At 32.5% G+C, this 18,194-nt stretch overlaps 1 protein-coding gene across 2 annotated transcripts; it reads right to left on the bottom strand.

Annotated features, from left to right (window-relative positions):
* Window positions 1-1,520: 1,520 nt before the first annotated feature.
* LOC114741188 (cyclin-T1-3) lies at window positions 1,521-6,182 on the bottom strand. 2 transcript variants are annotated; one of them, XM_028929441.1, is made up of 8 exons: window positions 6,046-6,182; window positions 5,061-5,576; window positions 4,803-4,884; window positions 4,488-4,619; window positions 4,165-4,340; window positions 2,918-3,788; window positions 2,536-2,681; window positions 1,521-1,825 (listed from the first exon to the last, which is right to left on the bottom strand). In XM_028929441.1, the coding sequence occupies exons 2-6, from the start codon at window positions 5,570-5,572 to the stop codon at window positions 3,755-3,757; spliced, it is 936 nt and encodes a 311-aa protein (XP_028785274.1). In that variant the 5' UTR covers window positions 5,573-5,576; window positions 6,046-6,182; the 3' UTR covers window positions 1,521-1,825; window positions 2,536-2,681; window positions 2,918-3,754. The 2 variants fall into 2 exon arrangements, with proteins under 2 accessions (XP_028785274.1, XP_028785273.1); XM_028929440.1 differs by having other exon boundaries at window positions 2,536-3,788.
* Between the last annotated feature and the right edge of the window lie 12,012 nt (window positions 6,183-18,194).

Here is an 18,194-nt window from a genome sequence, read left to right as displayed (position 1 = left end):
CACTCTTGACTATAATAATAATGAGATGCAATCATGGAATCCTGCCGAACTTCTAATTCCTTTATTAAAAACATTTCCATCCCTTTTTCTTAGAGTGGAAGATATGAAAATCAATATTAATATAAATTAATCAATATATTAATATCAATATAAATTTCAAATTGTATGTCAAATCACATTATTTACAATTAGCCAAAAACCTTAAGCATCATTATTATCTCGAAATAAGAGAAATAGAACAAAAATTAGTATCAATATAAATACAAATTATAAGATCTATAAAGAATGTATTGCTCGCAGCCATTCAAAATTAATATACGTTGAGGTCATTCATCTTTTTTTTTTTGGCGATCATGCGCAATCCCACCGAATTATAAGGGTTAATCACATTAAATCCCACAAAAAGTAATTATATAATGAAGAAGTCCCAATAAAATTTGAAATTAGTTTATTATGGATCAAAAGACTAATTGGAAATTAAATTTTTTTTGTCCAATAGTGAAATGCAATTCATCTATTTAAAAAAAAAAAAACCACCGCTAAGAGTTATAATATGAGCTAACCCATAGGTTGTAAATCAACCGTGACGAGTTTGAATTATACGGTATGAGTTGCAAAAGTCTCCTATAATATGGTGGGTTGGCCGCTGTGGTGTGTTGATAGGTTAGCCTGTCAGCCCACAAATTATTACCTTCTAAAATATTTTTTTTTATTATATAATATAAAGAGAATATAATAAAAAAAATTTCTTTCCTTCAAATACTTAATTGAAAACACCAAATAAATGATATAGTTTTTTAAATTTTTTAGATAAGATATAAAATATAATTATATAATTATAATAATTAATAAAATTTAAAAATATAAAATAATAATAATAAATATAAGTTAGCCTACCAGTTGACCGGCTAACTTATGACAGGTTATAAGTTAGGCACTGTGGCTAAAAAAAATTTATTTATTAACAAGATTAGCACAAATCCAACTCATATTACCAACTCTAATTACTATCATCAGTAAGTAACATTGATGGCTATATCATCCCCAGAGCTTCGAAATTTTAGTTGTAGAATGTAAGATTTGAAAATGAGCAGATCATTTGCAATATAAAATGGACTTTCATCGGAAGTAGATGATGGCCACTCGAATGATTGCCACTCGCATATATGATGTGTCTAATGCAAATGCTGGGTGCAGTGATCCAGAGGCACGACGGTTCGAATATTATTGCAGGGCGTATTCATACAGAGTCAACTAAAATGTCTACTTTTCATAATACTTAATGTAAGAACAATTGCTAATTTGATTAGATTAAAAAAATCAATTAAATTATTTATTTATAATAAATAGATGTCCTTATTTTTAAAATATCCTTACTAATCAATTATGTTGACTAGAAGTATCATTATTACAAGAATTACTATAAAAAAAATGAAAGATATAGTAGATTAAGATTTTACATTTAGGAACAAAATAAAAATCAAAGGAGCTATCATATTAAGACCAGTAAGAACTGGAAGTAGTATCAAAATTATTTTTATTCGCATATTTCAGTACATTCCCCTCAGGGATCAGTGTTAAAATTTAAGTTAAAAAAGGCCCCCCAACAAAAAAAAAAAAAAGGGATAATAGTACCAATGTGTTAGAAGCTAAACCAACAAAGCCAGAGCGCATGTTCCCGAATGGGTTTTCTTCTCAATTCTGATTTCTGAGCCATTTCCTGACTTTGAGTATTTGTGCAATCTATACTTTGTCCTCTGAAGATTAATTAGTACGATCATGCTATAATGCAATTAGAACAGCTCCATTAATTGCCGTGTAACATCTGCATCAAATTGAAAATCATAACAAATGGTTAATAAGAAGCAATTTAAATTTAAAATTTGAAATAAAAAGGCTAGGAACAGTGAATGTCAGCTCTCTCTGTTTCAGACTTTCAGTGTGTGTTTGTGTGCAGAGTCACCCACAGATGCTGGGAAACACCTGAATAGGGTAGAAAACTTTTACCATAAAAGAGTGCAGACCCACTGCATTCTGGGGGAGATATGTAGTGTCCGCACATCTATCTTGCATGGTCTAGATTTAATTTAGATGGTTTAAATCTTTTCGTTGCTTTTCAATTTTTTGTTGAAATCACCATTTTTTAAATGCTGATTGAAAAATTGTATTTGTTTCACATTATGCTCCCTTCAAAATATGGGGGAAAATACATCATCCAAATTAAATCTAGGCAATCTAGAAAAAGTTTGCACACTCATGAGCATGGCATCAAAGTTTTTTGCTTAAGCTAGCTGTTGAGATAGAAAAACTAATCTAATCAAGAGGCTAAGCGCATGTTTGGTTTCCCAATACAAACCACCAAAACCATGGTTTCTAAGATAAAACCAAACACTCAGACCACTCAGCATAGTGGTAATGATTCTGTAGTATCCTAAATCCATCATGTACAGACACATTAGTAATTTCTTTTTCTTCTTCGTAATAATAAGTTAATTAGCTGAGAGTTAAATTAAAGGTGTCAAGTGTGTGGAGCACCTTGAAGAACGGATGGAGTTGTCTGAAACTCGTGCCAGATATTATGACAAGCAGCAAGATCCATGCCCAGAAACTCGGCTGCAAGAAACGCAGCACCAGCAGCAATATGATGGGGTTTAAACTGAAGCCATAGAGAGCTTCGAAGCCTGCAAAACATAACATTCTTCAGCTTCAAAAGACCTAGATATATATAAGGCATACATCACTTCTACTTCCATTCACCACAATTATTCAGCACAAGTAGAGATATAGAAATTATCAGACTGACCATTTCGAGAACAGATTCTTCTATAATTGAGCACATATTCCCATGAATGACATCATGTCAGCTTCTAAAATGAACATTCATACCAAGTCAAAAACACAAGTTTATTAATTTTACCTTACCAACTAGAAAAGCAGCAACTCAGGTAGAATATCATTGTCTGCAGGATCGCCGATACAGTACATATTATAGCAATATTTAATAGTCATCTAGAGAGTTTATCAGACTTGCAGGCCCAGACGTGCTGTGTGGGAACTCCAGAGATATTATGCAATTAAAACATGGAAACATAAAAGGCTGGGCTGCACAAGAGACATGACCCTCGTAGTTTTCCTCCCCATCATTAAATTTGTTCTATGTACGAATGCCCACTTTTGAATAATTTTATTATTGATTCAGATTGTAGAAAAATCATCTACATCCAAATTTTACAAGTAGTTTGTCACATTTCTCTTTTTTTGGTTTTGGATTATCAGATCTAATCAGACCAACATGGTCTTCAGACCATGATCTTCTTTTCACCCACGTTTATATAGACACAATTGCCTCCACCCCCAAAAATACAAGATCCTCTACAGTAATAGAAGCGACCATATAATATATCTAGACAAAGATGAGGCGAAAGGAGAATGGGTGAAAAGAGAGGGAGGGTCCCATAATGAGTCTCACTTCTTTGATCACTTTCTTTCTGACAACATAACTGCAAAGAATCTACTAAAAAATTGAGGAGGTACAGATAAGCCATTGGCTAAAGGCCTCCGGCATAAGGATTGAGGGTTGGCTAAAAAAGGTGGGTTGGGTACTGTGACTATCTTGGGTAGCCCAAAACTAAGTTATGGGATGGCACATAACCAGAGGTTAAGCAAACCATTAGACATCAGCAGTTCTACATCAGATGCAAAACAAAACTTTCCAAGAACAGCATATCAATGATCAACCCTCCAGCTAAGAATATCATACAGGCCAGCATGTTAATCTTGTGAAGACCCTGCAATTGTATGCATGCCAAAAGAATCAATATCCAAGACAAAATAACTACAGAGCAGTTGCTCTAATATATGCATTAAGAGAATGAACAAAATCTTGAACCAAAAATAGACGTGGGACACAAGGTCTCCTTGGCCACGTGTTCTCCATACATCAAAAACATCCATTATTCTGTTCCACAGACTAAGCTTTTCAATCCAATCACACCAGATCAGAAAGCATTATATAGGCATGAAAGATGGAACACGTTGAAGGTGTCTAAGGTTTGATGCAAGCCAACTCGTTTTTTCATCAAGCTGAGTAAAACAACTAACACCGATGCTCCATCTGCAGAAGATATCAATCTAATTAATTAATAAATGGGAAAGATAACTCACCCATCACTTATTAATTGTAATGCCAGATTCACTAAAGCAGTCTGTGATAGGCCTAATTTGGTAAGAACAGAAGTAAGCGGGGCATATGGATGCTGCACATTGAGTTCAAAGTTCAAAGTAGTCAGTATCAATGTCTCAGCCTCAAGCACCCGTTCACGATATTGTTCAAACCAATCCTGTGGAACAAAAACATAGCATGTATCGTATCAGTCAATGTGATTTTGAAGTACAAATATCGTTTGAAGATTATTCAAGAAGCTTAAAGTTACAAACATATATACAAACCAAAAGAAAGAAATATGAACTAATGCGATGTAACTCACCACAGGAAGATAAGGCAAAAAAGCATAATTTTGCTGGTGTAAGATTTCACTCGACGCCTGTAAAACATTGTTCAAGGGACGCGGTGTGTCCTCAGACTTTGAGGCAAGAAAAAGCGTGGCAGTAGCAATCAACTGCACCAGAACAAGATCAACATTGGTATAAACTTGTTCAAATTTAAAGGTTCAACTGAAAAAAGGAGAAACAAAAGAGATAAAGAAAAAGAAAAAAGGGAAAAGTTTTAACGATAAAACAATTCAAAGAAGTACCTAGTAACAAAGTAGATACTTATACTGAGAAAACAATACAATACTCACAAATCTGTCATGGCAAGCATGCGATCTTCGAACGAAAAAACGATGGCACAGAACCATGGCTGTCCCAATGGTAGTTTGAGGCCTGTAACGGAACATGACATAATTTTACACTAACGCTAAGACAATGGATTACGTTCAAAAAGTCATATGACCCCAGCCATGTCCCGAACAGCATTATCAAAGAAACCATAAATCTCCAAGAAAATGATAAAACCTTAACATAAAGAGGTTAAAAAGAAATCATGCAGCAAATCTTACAGCTCTAGCCGCATTCCAAGATCCTGAAGGAAGGCACAATACGAATAACGCAAGTTTGTCTCGTGAAGTGCATCAATACCATCTTGTCTTGATGGTGAGAATCTATCAATCTCATCTCTTGAAAGAAATACTAGGTCTTCGTCTTCGAATCTAGAGCATTCAAGCGTGCAACTAGCTGATGTAGAAGGGACACTGTCATGAACAGTGGTTGGAAGATAGTACCTCCAGCAGTTTTCCCAAGTAGAAGCTGAATGTTTCCTCCTCTTCAGTGATGACTGGGCGGCATTATTTAGCTTCATATACGTAGGATAATCTGCCCTGTAAAAATTAGAATTGCCACTGTGCTCCCGGCATTTTGCCCAGTAGTCATAGTAATTTCCATAATTCCAATTATTGCAGCTATTCCTACTTCTCTTTCTACTGGTATTGCCACAGTTATTTACACCAAAGGTGGACCAATAAGCACCAGGTAAACCATGTCCTTCCCTCGGAAAATTCACCGCTAGAGACATTTTACTGCAAAATGACACATTCCAGAAAGTTAGAATCGAAGGTAATGCACTTATAACTTCACCGCAACCATGCTAATAAAAATTAACAAACCATCAGTTTCTGGATTATAATATTTTTCCTCCATTTGAGAATTTTAAAATGCCAAGAACAGTCAATTTTCAAGGAGTAAAAGGACACCTGAAAGGAATACAAGTTCCTCTAACAACAACCTACGGTCTGATATCGAATTCTTAATTCTCGATTAATGATATATGTATACGTGTGGTAAGTTTAACGAGGAAAAAAGCAACACAGAATTTTAAATGAATTATGGCAAATAACGCCACAGAGAAACAAAATAAAAAGGGGGGAAAAAAACAGATTTTGAAGATGAAGGTCACATATCGAAGATCCCGTCGTTAAAATTTCCTGTGATCAAGCTATCGGAACAACCTCTAAATTGAAACAACGCGTAAAACATTACTACGCTCACCTGATTGATTAGCGATGAAACTGATCTCGTAGAAATAGGCCTATGATTCAACAATCAAGATGGTAATTGAAATGAGAAATTAGGGTTTTGAAAGGAGAAAGAACAATAAATAACTTGCCTTGGAAGGTCAGAGAACGAAAAGGCAGCTATAAACCATAGGCGCTCTATATAGACCGCGGACTCTCCGTATAGAATAAAGATAATTTTTTTCACCTTCATTTGTGGGAGACATGGCATCCATTATCTATTAATAATTGGTAATTGGTAATTAATATAATTTGAAAGAATTTGAGTTCCTCCGCATGAAATTTAAGTATTTAACCACCATTGATAATATTTTTTTTTATGTTGTTTAAATTTTAAATTTTTAAATTTTTCATTGAAATTGTTCTCATTTTTAAGAAGACCCGTGCACGCGCATGAAGTAGCCATGTAATTATATATTTTGTACTCCTTCGGTCCTAATTATAAAACCCAATTGACTTATTTAAGGAGATTAAGGAAGTAAGTTAAGTTGGTTATTTATAATAAATAAGTATTGTCATTCCTAAAATATTCTTGCTAATTAAGTATATTGGCTAAAACTATTATTATTAGAAAGATTATCTTGGAAAAAAATGCATAAATATAAGAGACAAAATGGATTGGGGTCTTATAATTAGGACCAAATAAAAAGTCAAATAGGGTCTTATAATAAGGACCGGAGGAGTATTAATGTTTAGATAAAGGGTATCTTATCTAAGGAATTAAATTTTTTTCTTATCATATATTATATCATGAATCCCAGATATTTTTAATTTATTTTGTGACTTAAAATTTATAATTGAAATCTCCTACTTTTATTTTTCCATTCCAGTTGATACCAAACATATACTACCTTCGGTCCTAATTATAAGAGCTAGTTGACTAATTTGAAGAAATTAAGGAAAAAAGTTAAGTTAGTTGGTTGTAATAAATAAGTGTTGTATTTTCTAAAATATCTTTATTAATTAAATGTATTAGTTAGAACTATTATTATTATTAGAAGGACTATCTTGAAAAAAATACATCAATATGATAGATAAAGTGGATTGTGGTCTTATATTTAGGATCAAAATAAAAGTCAAATAAAGTCTTATTAAGGATTAGAAATAGTATTAACAAACTTGCAATATTATTCACTGATGATATTTTTATTACAAGATTTAATTGAAGAATTGCATCTAAGGATCCAGGCAAACTGATCTGGCTAAGTTTCTTTGCTTTTAATTTTGCGTAATTGAATCCTATTTTTTATATATAAAAAAAAAGAATATTACAGTTGAAAGATCCTTTATTTTTTTAACTTTGGCCCTCTTAAAATAACAAAATATTAAAATATAATAAAAATATAATCAAATTTAAAGTATTTAGATTTAATCTGGATGATATGGATTTGACAACACCCTAATGCTCCTAATCTTAATAAGTTTTTTTTTTGCTACGTATAGATATTTTTTCATTGAATATAATCATATTCAAAATATTATCAGATGCTGACTACAAGCAAAACTTTGAATGTGCGTTGCTCATGCTCTTGACATGTGTAAAGGTGTATGTTGGGTGTTTGTCACGGAGTGGATTTCGTTGGGTCTATTTTTGTTAGACCAAGTTTTTTAAATTTAGTAATATTAATTAATTAATGGAAATATTGAATTTTATTCAAACTAATCAGTCCAATCATTACACTGAGCTTTGAATGTCAACAGCCAATCGTGACAACCGCACCGGCCACAGTTAAATGATGTTACAAGTTCAAACACCGCATTGACACGTTTGGATGTCTGGATAAGTTTAATTGTACTGTACACTCAGTGTGATTTTAGAAATTCTGAGCATTTCTCCAAGTTTTCCCTATTTTAGAGTCTTTTTAATAAGATCTTCAATCAAAGTGTAAATCTAAATCTGTCCCAAAAGTTTTCAATTAGTATTGGACACCTAAAAATTTCTTTAAGTTTAAATTTGCCTTTTTTAATGTTAATGGAAAGTATTATTATAATTTTAAATTTACGAGACAAATTTGTATTTAAAAAAATTTGAGTGTCCAACATTAATAAACATAAATTTTTAGGACAAATTCACAATCCGAAGTGTTTAAACAAATCAAAATAAGGTTAACTTTTAAAAACCAAAAGGGAAAATATAATTTTTTTTATCCCTCAAATTTAGGCTTATTGGGGTTATGGTCCCTGGAATTTAAGACCGGAAGTATTGGTTACTGGAATTTACTCCGTTTTAAAATGTTACTCCCTGAGAGTCGGACGCCGTTACATTTTATTGAGTTGGCGCAATCAGTATCAGCTATGATGATCTGGCTTCTGATTTGACCACATGGCATGAGGAATCGGGCATCTGACTAGGGAAATAAAAAAGAAGGAAAGGGCCTCTATTCAATGGATTCCCACAGACACGCCTCTTCTTGTCTATTGGTCCCTGGAATCCATAGTCTCCTGGTCTAGTGCTTCAGCTCTTGAATTTGCATCCATTATCCTCGCTTCGTCCACAATGGATTTCCACAAACGCGCCTCTTCTTCATTTTCGTTCGCTCTAGTCTCTTCCACCGTCACCGACTCTGTTTCCCCAGTTGTTCCCATGGTGGAAAATTGAGAAGAAGCACCGCTGCCAGGGAGGACCATACGGTGGTAGTGATCTGACCTGTCACAGCACCCATCGCCTCCATCTGTGCCGCTGGCTATTGGCCGGACTTTCTCGCCACCGCCATTGTTACTCCCAATGGAGGTTGTTTTCCCGCTTGATGAGGAGACCGAGAATGTCTTGATTGCCGATGAATCGAACTTTTTATTCCGCTGAATTTCACTGACGGAGGCAATCTCTTATTTGAACAAAGGGAAGCTACTCAGCGTGCATCGTCATTTCCCTCTCTCCTGTGAGTGTTGTGCGAGTGCAACAGTGCGTTTTGATTTTGAACAGAGGCCCTCTTTTTTTTTTAATTTCCTAATCAAGTATCCAGTTCCCCTTACCATGTGGCTAAATCAGAAGCCAAATTATCATAGCTGATACTGTTTGTGCCAACTTAACAAAATGTAACGGCATCTAACTTCTAAGTAGGACTGTGCAAAAACCCAGTGGTTCGGTATGGTTCGGTCCAACCCGAGCAAACCCAGTCCAGTCTGGTCCAGAAAAAATTGGCCCGAAACAAGACTGGACCGGACTGGATCGGACTGGTCTCATCGGGCTAGACTGGACTAGGGACTGGCCCCTCTGACCAATTGGTCCAGTCCAGTCTAGCCCGATTTTTTTAAATTATTATTTATATAATTTTAATTTGATTTAATTTTTCTATATAAATTTTTTATCTATTCAAATAATTAAGATTTATCTATTAACTTTCTAAGTAATAGGCATGTATATATATTTTGTACAATTTAAGATCTATATTGATGAGGATTAATTAATAAAACATGACTTCATTGGGAAATTGAAAAGGAATGATCAAATTTGATAAACTTTGGATTAAAATATATGTAAAATTTTATATAGTAAGTTACAATCTTGCCTTCTATTGAAGAAAAAAAACTTTTTTAAAAAAATAAATTTAAGTCTGGACTGCTTGGACCAGTCCAGGCAGTCCAGATGACCAAGTCTAGTCCAACCCGACCTGGGGTTGGCACTGTACTGGACCAGACCTCGGGCTGTCTTTTTCAGCCGAAGTCTTTACTGGACCAGACTTCGGGTTAATAACAAACCCAGTCCAATCTAGTCCATGTATACCCCTACTTCTAAGGACTAATGTTTTGTAACGGAGTAAATTTCAAGAACCAATAAGTCCGGTCTTAACTTTTAAAAACCAAAACCTAAATGGGTCTAAATTTAAGGAATGAAAAGTTGTATTTTCCCAAACCAAAAATACTTGTTTTAAATCTTGAGACCAAAAGTCTTTGTTTTTTTTTTTTTTGGGTTGGGGTCAAGTATTTTATTAAAAATAATCCTGTTTCGTACTTGGATGGTTGTACCGATGGCGATAGTCTGATGGATGGCGAAGCGGGCCACAAGTAATGCCGTGGATGATCCGGTGAAAGCATATGGCTCCGCATGGGATCTGATCCACTTCACCTGACATGTTACCGAACCCAATGAGACGCAGAAACGACGACAAATAAAACAATCTCCTGTTTTAAAATATAGAAAAATAATTTTACATCTAAACTTATTTATAAAATTTTATTTTTAAAATACAAACAAGATCTTATAATTTAAAATAGAGATAAAACAGACAAGCATAATTAGATTTTTAATTTACTACTTCGGATCCTAAATATAAAAGTTAGTTTATGATGCAATTACATAAGTTATAATCATAATTATACTACAAACTAACTCTTATATTTAAAAGCAGATGTATTATTATTTTAATAATATAATTTATTTGTCCGAATTATATTTGTACCATGCGGTGAGTCCAGGTATATCAAATTGTTTGAACTGTTTACATTTATAATTACATTTAATACAGACTACACAATTTGGGATGAATTAAAAATAAGGACATAGATCTGATTATAAGACTAGTTTAACTAATTTGATTATATTAAAGAAGTTAGGTAAATTAGTTAATTATAAGAAATGTGACATGTTTTTCCTAAAACACCATAATCATCTTTCTTAATACCTTATCTCCCTCCTCTACTTGATTATGATTGAGGGAGTATTCATAGGGGTAGTTTTAGAGAAAGTTGATAAATATAAGAAATGGGTTTTATATTTATGATTAAAATTAACTTAATAATTAGATCTTATATTAAAGATCGGAAGAGTATAAGCAAATGAAGAACAGTCAATTTTGATAATTCGATGCATTGATAAGCACGCATGTCCACCCTTTGGTTTTAAAATTCACATACAAACAAATAATATTCAGTTCTTCAAGCCATCTTTGTGGTGAAGCCGAACTCACACTTGGAGGAACTTCATGGTTCAAACTTCAAAAATTATAAATACAATTTGGGTTAAACTAAAATCCAGTATTTTGAAATATTTTTCTTAGAGGTAATATATTTTTTGATCTTTTAATTTTGTCCTCGTTTTGATTTTAGTCAATCAAATTTCAAATTATAAATTTTGATCTATCAAGTTTCTTTTCGTTTAAAACATTGTTATAGTTTAAAACTTGAGAGACAAAAATTAAAATGATGACGAACTTAATGAACTAACAATTATATTAACCTTCTTTTTTAATATGTTCAGTATCTTAAAATATTTTATACTTCATCCAACATTTTGAAGTATTTTTTTATTGTATTCAACATCCTAAATATTTTATAGTACATCCAGTACTCTGAAAATATTTTTCCATATACGTTTAGTTCTATAAAAAAATACTGAAACAAATACCTTATGGTGCATTTGGTATGAGGGATTTGGAAGGGAGGAGAAAGGATTTTAACCATTTCTCCTTGTTTGGCAACACACAAATTTTAGGAGGAGAGGAAAAATTTTTAAAAAAATTTCCTTCCCCTCCCTTCCCCTCCTCAACCTCCCCTTTAAAATTGAGAGATTTGGAGGAAAAGGGTAATATTTGTCATGTTGTGACGATTATGGCCATATTTATTTTTAATATCCTTATACTACCATAAATCCTTTTCTTCTTGTCTTCAGATGCTGCTCTCTCCTTTGCATGACCAAATATTTCATTCAAAGATGGGATACAGTACAAGCTGTGACTGAACATTATTTCAACCTTCTTTTTAATAATACTTCACGCTCTAAAGTATATTAGAATTTTAATATAAATATTGCTCAATATATTAAATGTTATTTACAATTCTATTTTATGAAACATTCTATAAAATTTTAAAAAATAATCTTAAATAAAATAAGGGTAAAATTGTCCATGTTAAAATATTTTTCCCTCCCTTCCCCTCATGAACCAAACAAGATAATATTAAAACTTCTCTCCTCCCATCTCTTTTTATAAATCAAAACAAGATAATATTAAAATCCTTCCACTCTCCTTCCCTCCCTTTCGCTCTGTTAAAATCCTTCTCTTACTCTTCATCTCATTGAGCCAAACAGACTCTTAGGGTCTTGATGCACATTCTTTTTTCTTTTTTTTTTTGCCTGAAATAATGCACATTCATTTGACATACTGTTGGAGGAATAAATAATGATCTTAAAATTGCTCCTGAAAAAATGCTCTAAGAACATAATTGCTTTTGTAAAAATTAATACCTTAAGGACAAGGTTATATTACAAAATATTTTATGATACTGGATCCATATAAAAAAATACTTTAAAGTATTAAATTCATCTTAACCCATATGATTATTTATTACTAAAATTTTTTATATCAATAACAAAAATTGAATACATGCCTTTATGTATGGGCTAGATTAAAATATACACATATACATGGGCTAAATTTTTACAGTTATATTTATATATCGGCGTAATAAATAGATGTCTCGTGCATCTTCCTTCATATCCGTTACAACCACGTGATGCCTCATATGACAGAATATAAAATTCACAGCTCACAGACACGATTCTTGTCCTACATGATTTTTTAAAAAAAAAAATATTCTTTTTCTCTAAACATAAAATATGACAAAAAGGATATTTAAAAATGAATTAAGTTGTGATGGACGTAAAGTTGATTTTAAGATATACTAAGAATCTCTGAAATTTTTGGATATATTTTTTTATCTGTGAGTTAATCACGCAGATGACTGCTTCAATCTAGACCCTTCTATGATGAAATCCTAAACCCAATAGTCCCGTGCACAAAAGACTGATAATTAGGGCTTGTTTGAATTCAAAACCAGCTTTTTATCATAATTTATAAAACATGAAATAAATATATAAAAAAAATTTTATCTTAACTTATATAAATGTATTCATATGTAGTCACATTAAATAAATGTAAAGAAGCCCAAACATGGTAAAAGCATCAAAATACTTACTACTTTTTCTGTTCTAAATATAAGACCTTTTTTATAGTGTAATTTATACTATAAAATGGATCTTATATTTAGAACCGGACGAGTATTTACAATTACTTTTAATATTTGTTTTGAGAACACTTAAAATAAGTGATGGCTTTATGCCGAGATAAAAATTTTCTATATAATTATTTTTTACAATATGAAAACACTTTTTCACCGTTAATTCAAGACCCTATTTGACATGATATTAAAAATCATTTATAAGTACGTTTTATATAAATTGAGACAAAACTCTTCTCACATATTTATTTCATATTTTAATAAAAAATTATTTATAAACTATTTCAAACTAATTTCAAATGCATTCCAGCTTAATCATGGACAAAAATACTGTGCTTCCTCCCAGCATTAAGCCAGCTTGTCAGTCAATTATCATTATTTCGCTCTCATAGATATATACTCCCTCCCTCCCTTTTTGTGAGAAGTATTTTAGAACTTCTTTCAGGTCCAAAGATAATACCATATATATATATATATATATATATTTTTCATAGTCTTTCTATTTAATCCTAACCTTTTAAATGTTGTAGAAAACATCAATTATACTTTAAAGATATTTATTAATCAAGAAAAAGCAAAAATTTACCTACTTTCATATTTTATTAATTGAATTATTTGTTCGATAAAAGATGAAATATATGCATTAAAATGAAAATAAAAATTCATATAATAGTAGTTATATGCAGACGTAAATAAAGACGAAAAAGAGTGAGAAAATTGAATAATTACTTTTTACTAATAAGTGTAAACAATTAAAGACACTTTATAAAAATCGTGGAAGAGGTGTGTGTCCATGTATGTATAACAAAACTTAGGTTTCACAGGGTTAAGTTATCTATAACACATGTTATTGTTACCCAAAAAAAACAAAAACACTTGTCATGTTGTTGTTATTATTATTTATTTGATAAAAGAATTTGTTTGATTTTTATTTTAATCCTAAATATAAAACCTCAGTTCAAATTACTTTTCATATTTATCTTTTTTTTTTTAATAGGTCTTGTAATAATAGTAATTCTAACTAATATACCTGATTAGTAAGAATATTTTAGGAAAGATAATACCTATTTATTATAAATAATTAACCTAATTAATTTTCTTAATCTGCTCAAATTAATTAATTAATTCTTATATTAAAAATCGGAAGTAGTATATATATATACTTGTAAATCCACATATAAATACTTATAAATTTTTATATTAGTTATTACTCTCTCCGTTCCTTATTATAAGAGACATTTGATGCTTATAACATATTCCTATATATAAGAGACACTTAAAAGTTGTATCTATTTTTTTGTATTGATTTCCTATTTTACCCCTATTTATTTTGTCTCCAACTCATACTCTCCCTCCCTCCCACTTCTCTTTCTTTTAATAATTTAATTGTTCTCTCATACTCTCTCCTTATTAATGGGGGCATTGTTGGAAAAAAAACATTATACTTTTTACACATTAATTGTCCTCAACTAATTTTAACTGTTTTTTTAATCAACGTAATTTAGTTATTTGTCTCTTATAATAAAGAACGGAGGGAGTATAATATAAATTGAACACTTATGATTTTGATATTATTAATTAGCTTATTTATTTAAAAAAAATCAAAAAATTGACTTTAAAGATTTTATGTAAGTTTTGTCCTGGCAGATAGACCAGGTAAACGTTGTGGATCGTGACACTTACGCGTTCCAAAGGAGCGTTGGCAATGGGGATAGCAATCTTTGACCGTTCTTCACACGTCCCTATCTGCAAAATTTCGCTCTCAAGTCTCAAACTCTCACGCTCTCTCTTTCTCTTCCTCTTAGACTCACCTCACCGTCTTTCTCCTTCTCTGTCTACCATGTAGCAATGGCGAAGCTCCCCACAGAGAGAGGCATGGCAAAGTCAAACTCCCACACGCTTCCTCCGTCGCCCACCCACTCCTCCTCTTCCTCCGATTTCGAGTTCACCATCTCCATCTCTCCCCGCAAGTTCACCTCCGCCGCCCTCTGCCCCGCCGACGACCTCTTCCGTGACGGCCACCTCTTACCCCTCCACCATCCCTCCCATCATCGCTTACCCACCACCACCGTCCCCTCCTCCTCCTCCTCCGCCGCAGCCCGTGACTCCTCCGGTAGCTCCAACGATTCCCAACATTCCTTATTCACCGCCACCGATTGTGACTCTTCCCGCCCGAGCTCCGTCACCGACGACGATGACCTCAAGCGATTTCACAACCCGCTGTTCTATCCCCTGTCCACTCGATTCCAATCCCATAGAGAGATTAACAAGATCAACAAGACCAGCGTGACGAACAAATACTTATCATCTACCTTCTCCAGATTCTCTTCCGTGTTCAGGAAAGAGCCGGGTAAGACCCGAGATCCGGATAACGTATCTGGATCGTCGGTGAGACGCGTGAGCGTCACAGCGAGAGAGGTTGTTAGGAAGTATTTGAAGAAGGTGAAGCCGTTGTACGAGAAGTTTTCGCAGAAGCATCAGAATCAGCAGAACGGAGGCCGGAGTGAAACCAACGTCGTTTTCGTCTCTGTTGGCCAGAACAGAGAGATCAGCTATAAAAGAAGCAGAGAAGAAACAAACAGGGTCTGTGATGCTTTCTCATTCTTTCTCGGGAAATCTGAGGCACCTACGGAAGAAGAGAAGCTGCGTTTCGAGCTGCCCTTCGTCGATGAGATCCTCACCGACACACTCCGGCGCGCTTTCTCGAAGCGGCGTCGCCGGAGGGATGTATCATGGAAGCTCCAATGCGTCGACGATGGAGGAGTTGCAGAGCGCAATCCAGGGTGCGATAGCGCACTGTAAGAACTCGTGGATTCCGGACAAACCGATGGTCAGTAGCGAAATATGAATCTCATTATTAGGGCATTTTGATTTGCACAATGTAGTTTCATTTACGTCTAGCTATCTCTGTTTTTTTCTGGTTTGTTCTTCGTCAGATTGGATTAGCCAATATGGTAAAAGATTATCTTCTTTCTCAGTTATTTTCTTCCACTTTCTTTGCATTTCCGGGAAAATCTGACGCGAGAGCAAGGGAAAATAGCTGCATGGGATTGTATTCGATCAGAAGTTGATTTTGATTTTCTCGTACGTTCAGAATTTTTTTTTGGGGGTTTAATAACAAAATACGTTCAGAAATTAACTATGAACTGTGGAGTCAAAGCTTTTTTTAGAGAACTTTAAAATGATTCCAACACTTCCAATATTGAGGATCATATGGTTTCTTTTCGTTTTACAGTGAAAAGATGTCATAGAAAGGTAGAACTTTCTGACTTGATTGTGTTGTCACCTGAGAAAAATTGTGTTGTCACTGATTCATGCAGATCTCAACTTTTCATAATTTATATTTATAATTTATGAATATTACGGCTTTTTAAAAATATTTTTTATAATATATTCTAAATAAGGGGAGTTTGTTTTGATCATGAATTAAAAGTTATTAATTCATTTTTTTCTCTTAAATTTATAATTTTTTTATTTTTTTCTTACTTATTATTAAGAAGATTTTTTGTTAAGGAAGTAATTGCCAATACAATTGGTTAAAAGTATATTTTTAAAAAATATGTTTTATACAATATAATATCGTACTTTGAAATTTAAAATTTAAAGTCATTCCTAAATTTTGAGTACTTTTAATAGGCTCAGATTGGAGTTCTTGCTTCTAATATTGGTAATGTTTTCTTGTGAATATTTCCATCATTTGGTTTTTGTGCTGCTAATAATAATAATAATACTAATAATAATTTTTTTCCCAAAAAAAGAGGCAAGGGTTGGTTGTAGTTGCATTTACTAATTCTGCAAGGTGCTTGCATTGGAATGCAAAAATGGCAGAATCTGAATTGGAGCTTTCCTGGAAAATGATTCCATGTGATTCTCTTTTCTATTGTTTTAATTGAGGCTCTGAAGGTCTCCAGCATTTTCCTTTTAAATTTACAATGTGTCTGTCACTCTATTAATTAATATTATCTCCCATATCTATTTTTGTGTGCCAACGATTATCTCCCTTTTCTATGCATCACGTCACATAGCATATTCTATAAAGGGATGATTATGATTGGAAAACTTAGTTAGCAAATTAACATTAAATAACAACTTTTTAGCTGTGAAAAGTTATAAAAAAAAAAGTTTAGTCAATTACTGTAATAATAAAAATTATAAATTTAAATAGTAACAGACTAAAAATGAGGTTATTGCGTGATATTGCTTCATTTATCTAATATAAATAACTAATTTGTGTATATTGGATAAATTAAATAATTAGTTAATCATAAGGTTCTTCTTTTATTCTTTTCTGTGGCACTTTTTTCTATATGTGTTTTTAAAGCGCATTTGGTTTTTAGTAAGAGTACTTTTTAAAAGCATTTTTATGTAAGATAAGATAAAATTTTTCTTACATATCTATTTGTATACTATAAAATTACTGTTAAAATTATATTTTAGTTTCCACCCAAATACTTCTAAATATATTAAATGTGAGTAATATATGTCATATATGAATCAAGCATAATATATTTTTAATTGTTCAATTTGCTACTTAGAAGTGTCGTATGTGACTTTCTCAAGCTAGTGGCATTACTATTCATTTTGCCATAACATACTTTAAAACTTGAAAGGCATATTAATTCTGTGATCTATGATCTATCATTGGAAAGCTCAGGCACCATCATCAAACAGAATCTGGCTTAAACAGGATCTATGAGGAAATTAGAGGAGAGCGAAGAAAATCTTTTAATAAGCTTGATTTAAAAATTTAAAAAGTGGGGTTAAAATTTTTAATTGATTTTCCTTACTCTTTTATTTTACATCTTTTTTAATTAAAATTTTATAATCTCACTTTTTAATTTTTTAAATCGAACTTATTAAACTTTTTTCCTCCTTTCCCTCACCCTCCCTGCCCTTCAATTTCCTAGGGTTTAAAGTTCTTCCTCCATTGCTGGTTAATTGCTTTGATTGTTGTTCTTCTTTCATGAGAGGAGAGTAACAACTCACGCGTTTAGTTAATATATACTAGGATTTCTTTTATAGAATACTACCTCCGGTCTTTAATATAAAGCTTTATTTGATTTTTATTTTAGTTCTAAATATAAGACCTTAGTCCATTTTGTCTCTAAGATTTATGTATTTTTTTTTTAAAATCCTTCTAACAATAGTAATTCTAAACAATAATACATT

The sequence above is a fragment of the Neltuma alba genome, unplaced genomic scaffold (assembly GCF_004799145.2).
Source record: "Neltuma alba isolate B1F8T4 unplaced genomic scaffold, ASM479914v2 tig00003312_pilon, whole genome shotgun sequence".
Lineage (NCBI taxonomy): Eukaryota > Viridiplantae > Streptophyta > Magnoliopsida > Fabales > Fabaceae > Neltuma > Neltuma alba.
The sequence above is the reverse complement of the archived record's forward strand: the minus strand, read 5'-3'. Positions and strand labels throughout refer to the sequence as shown.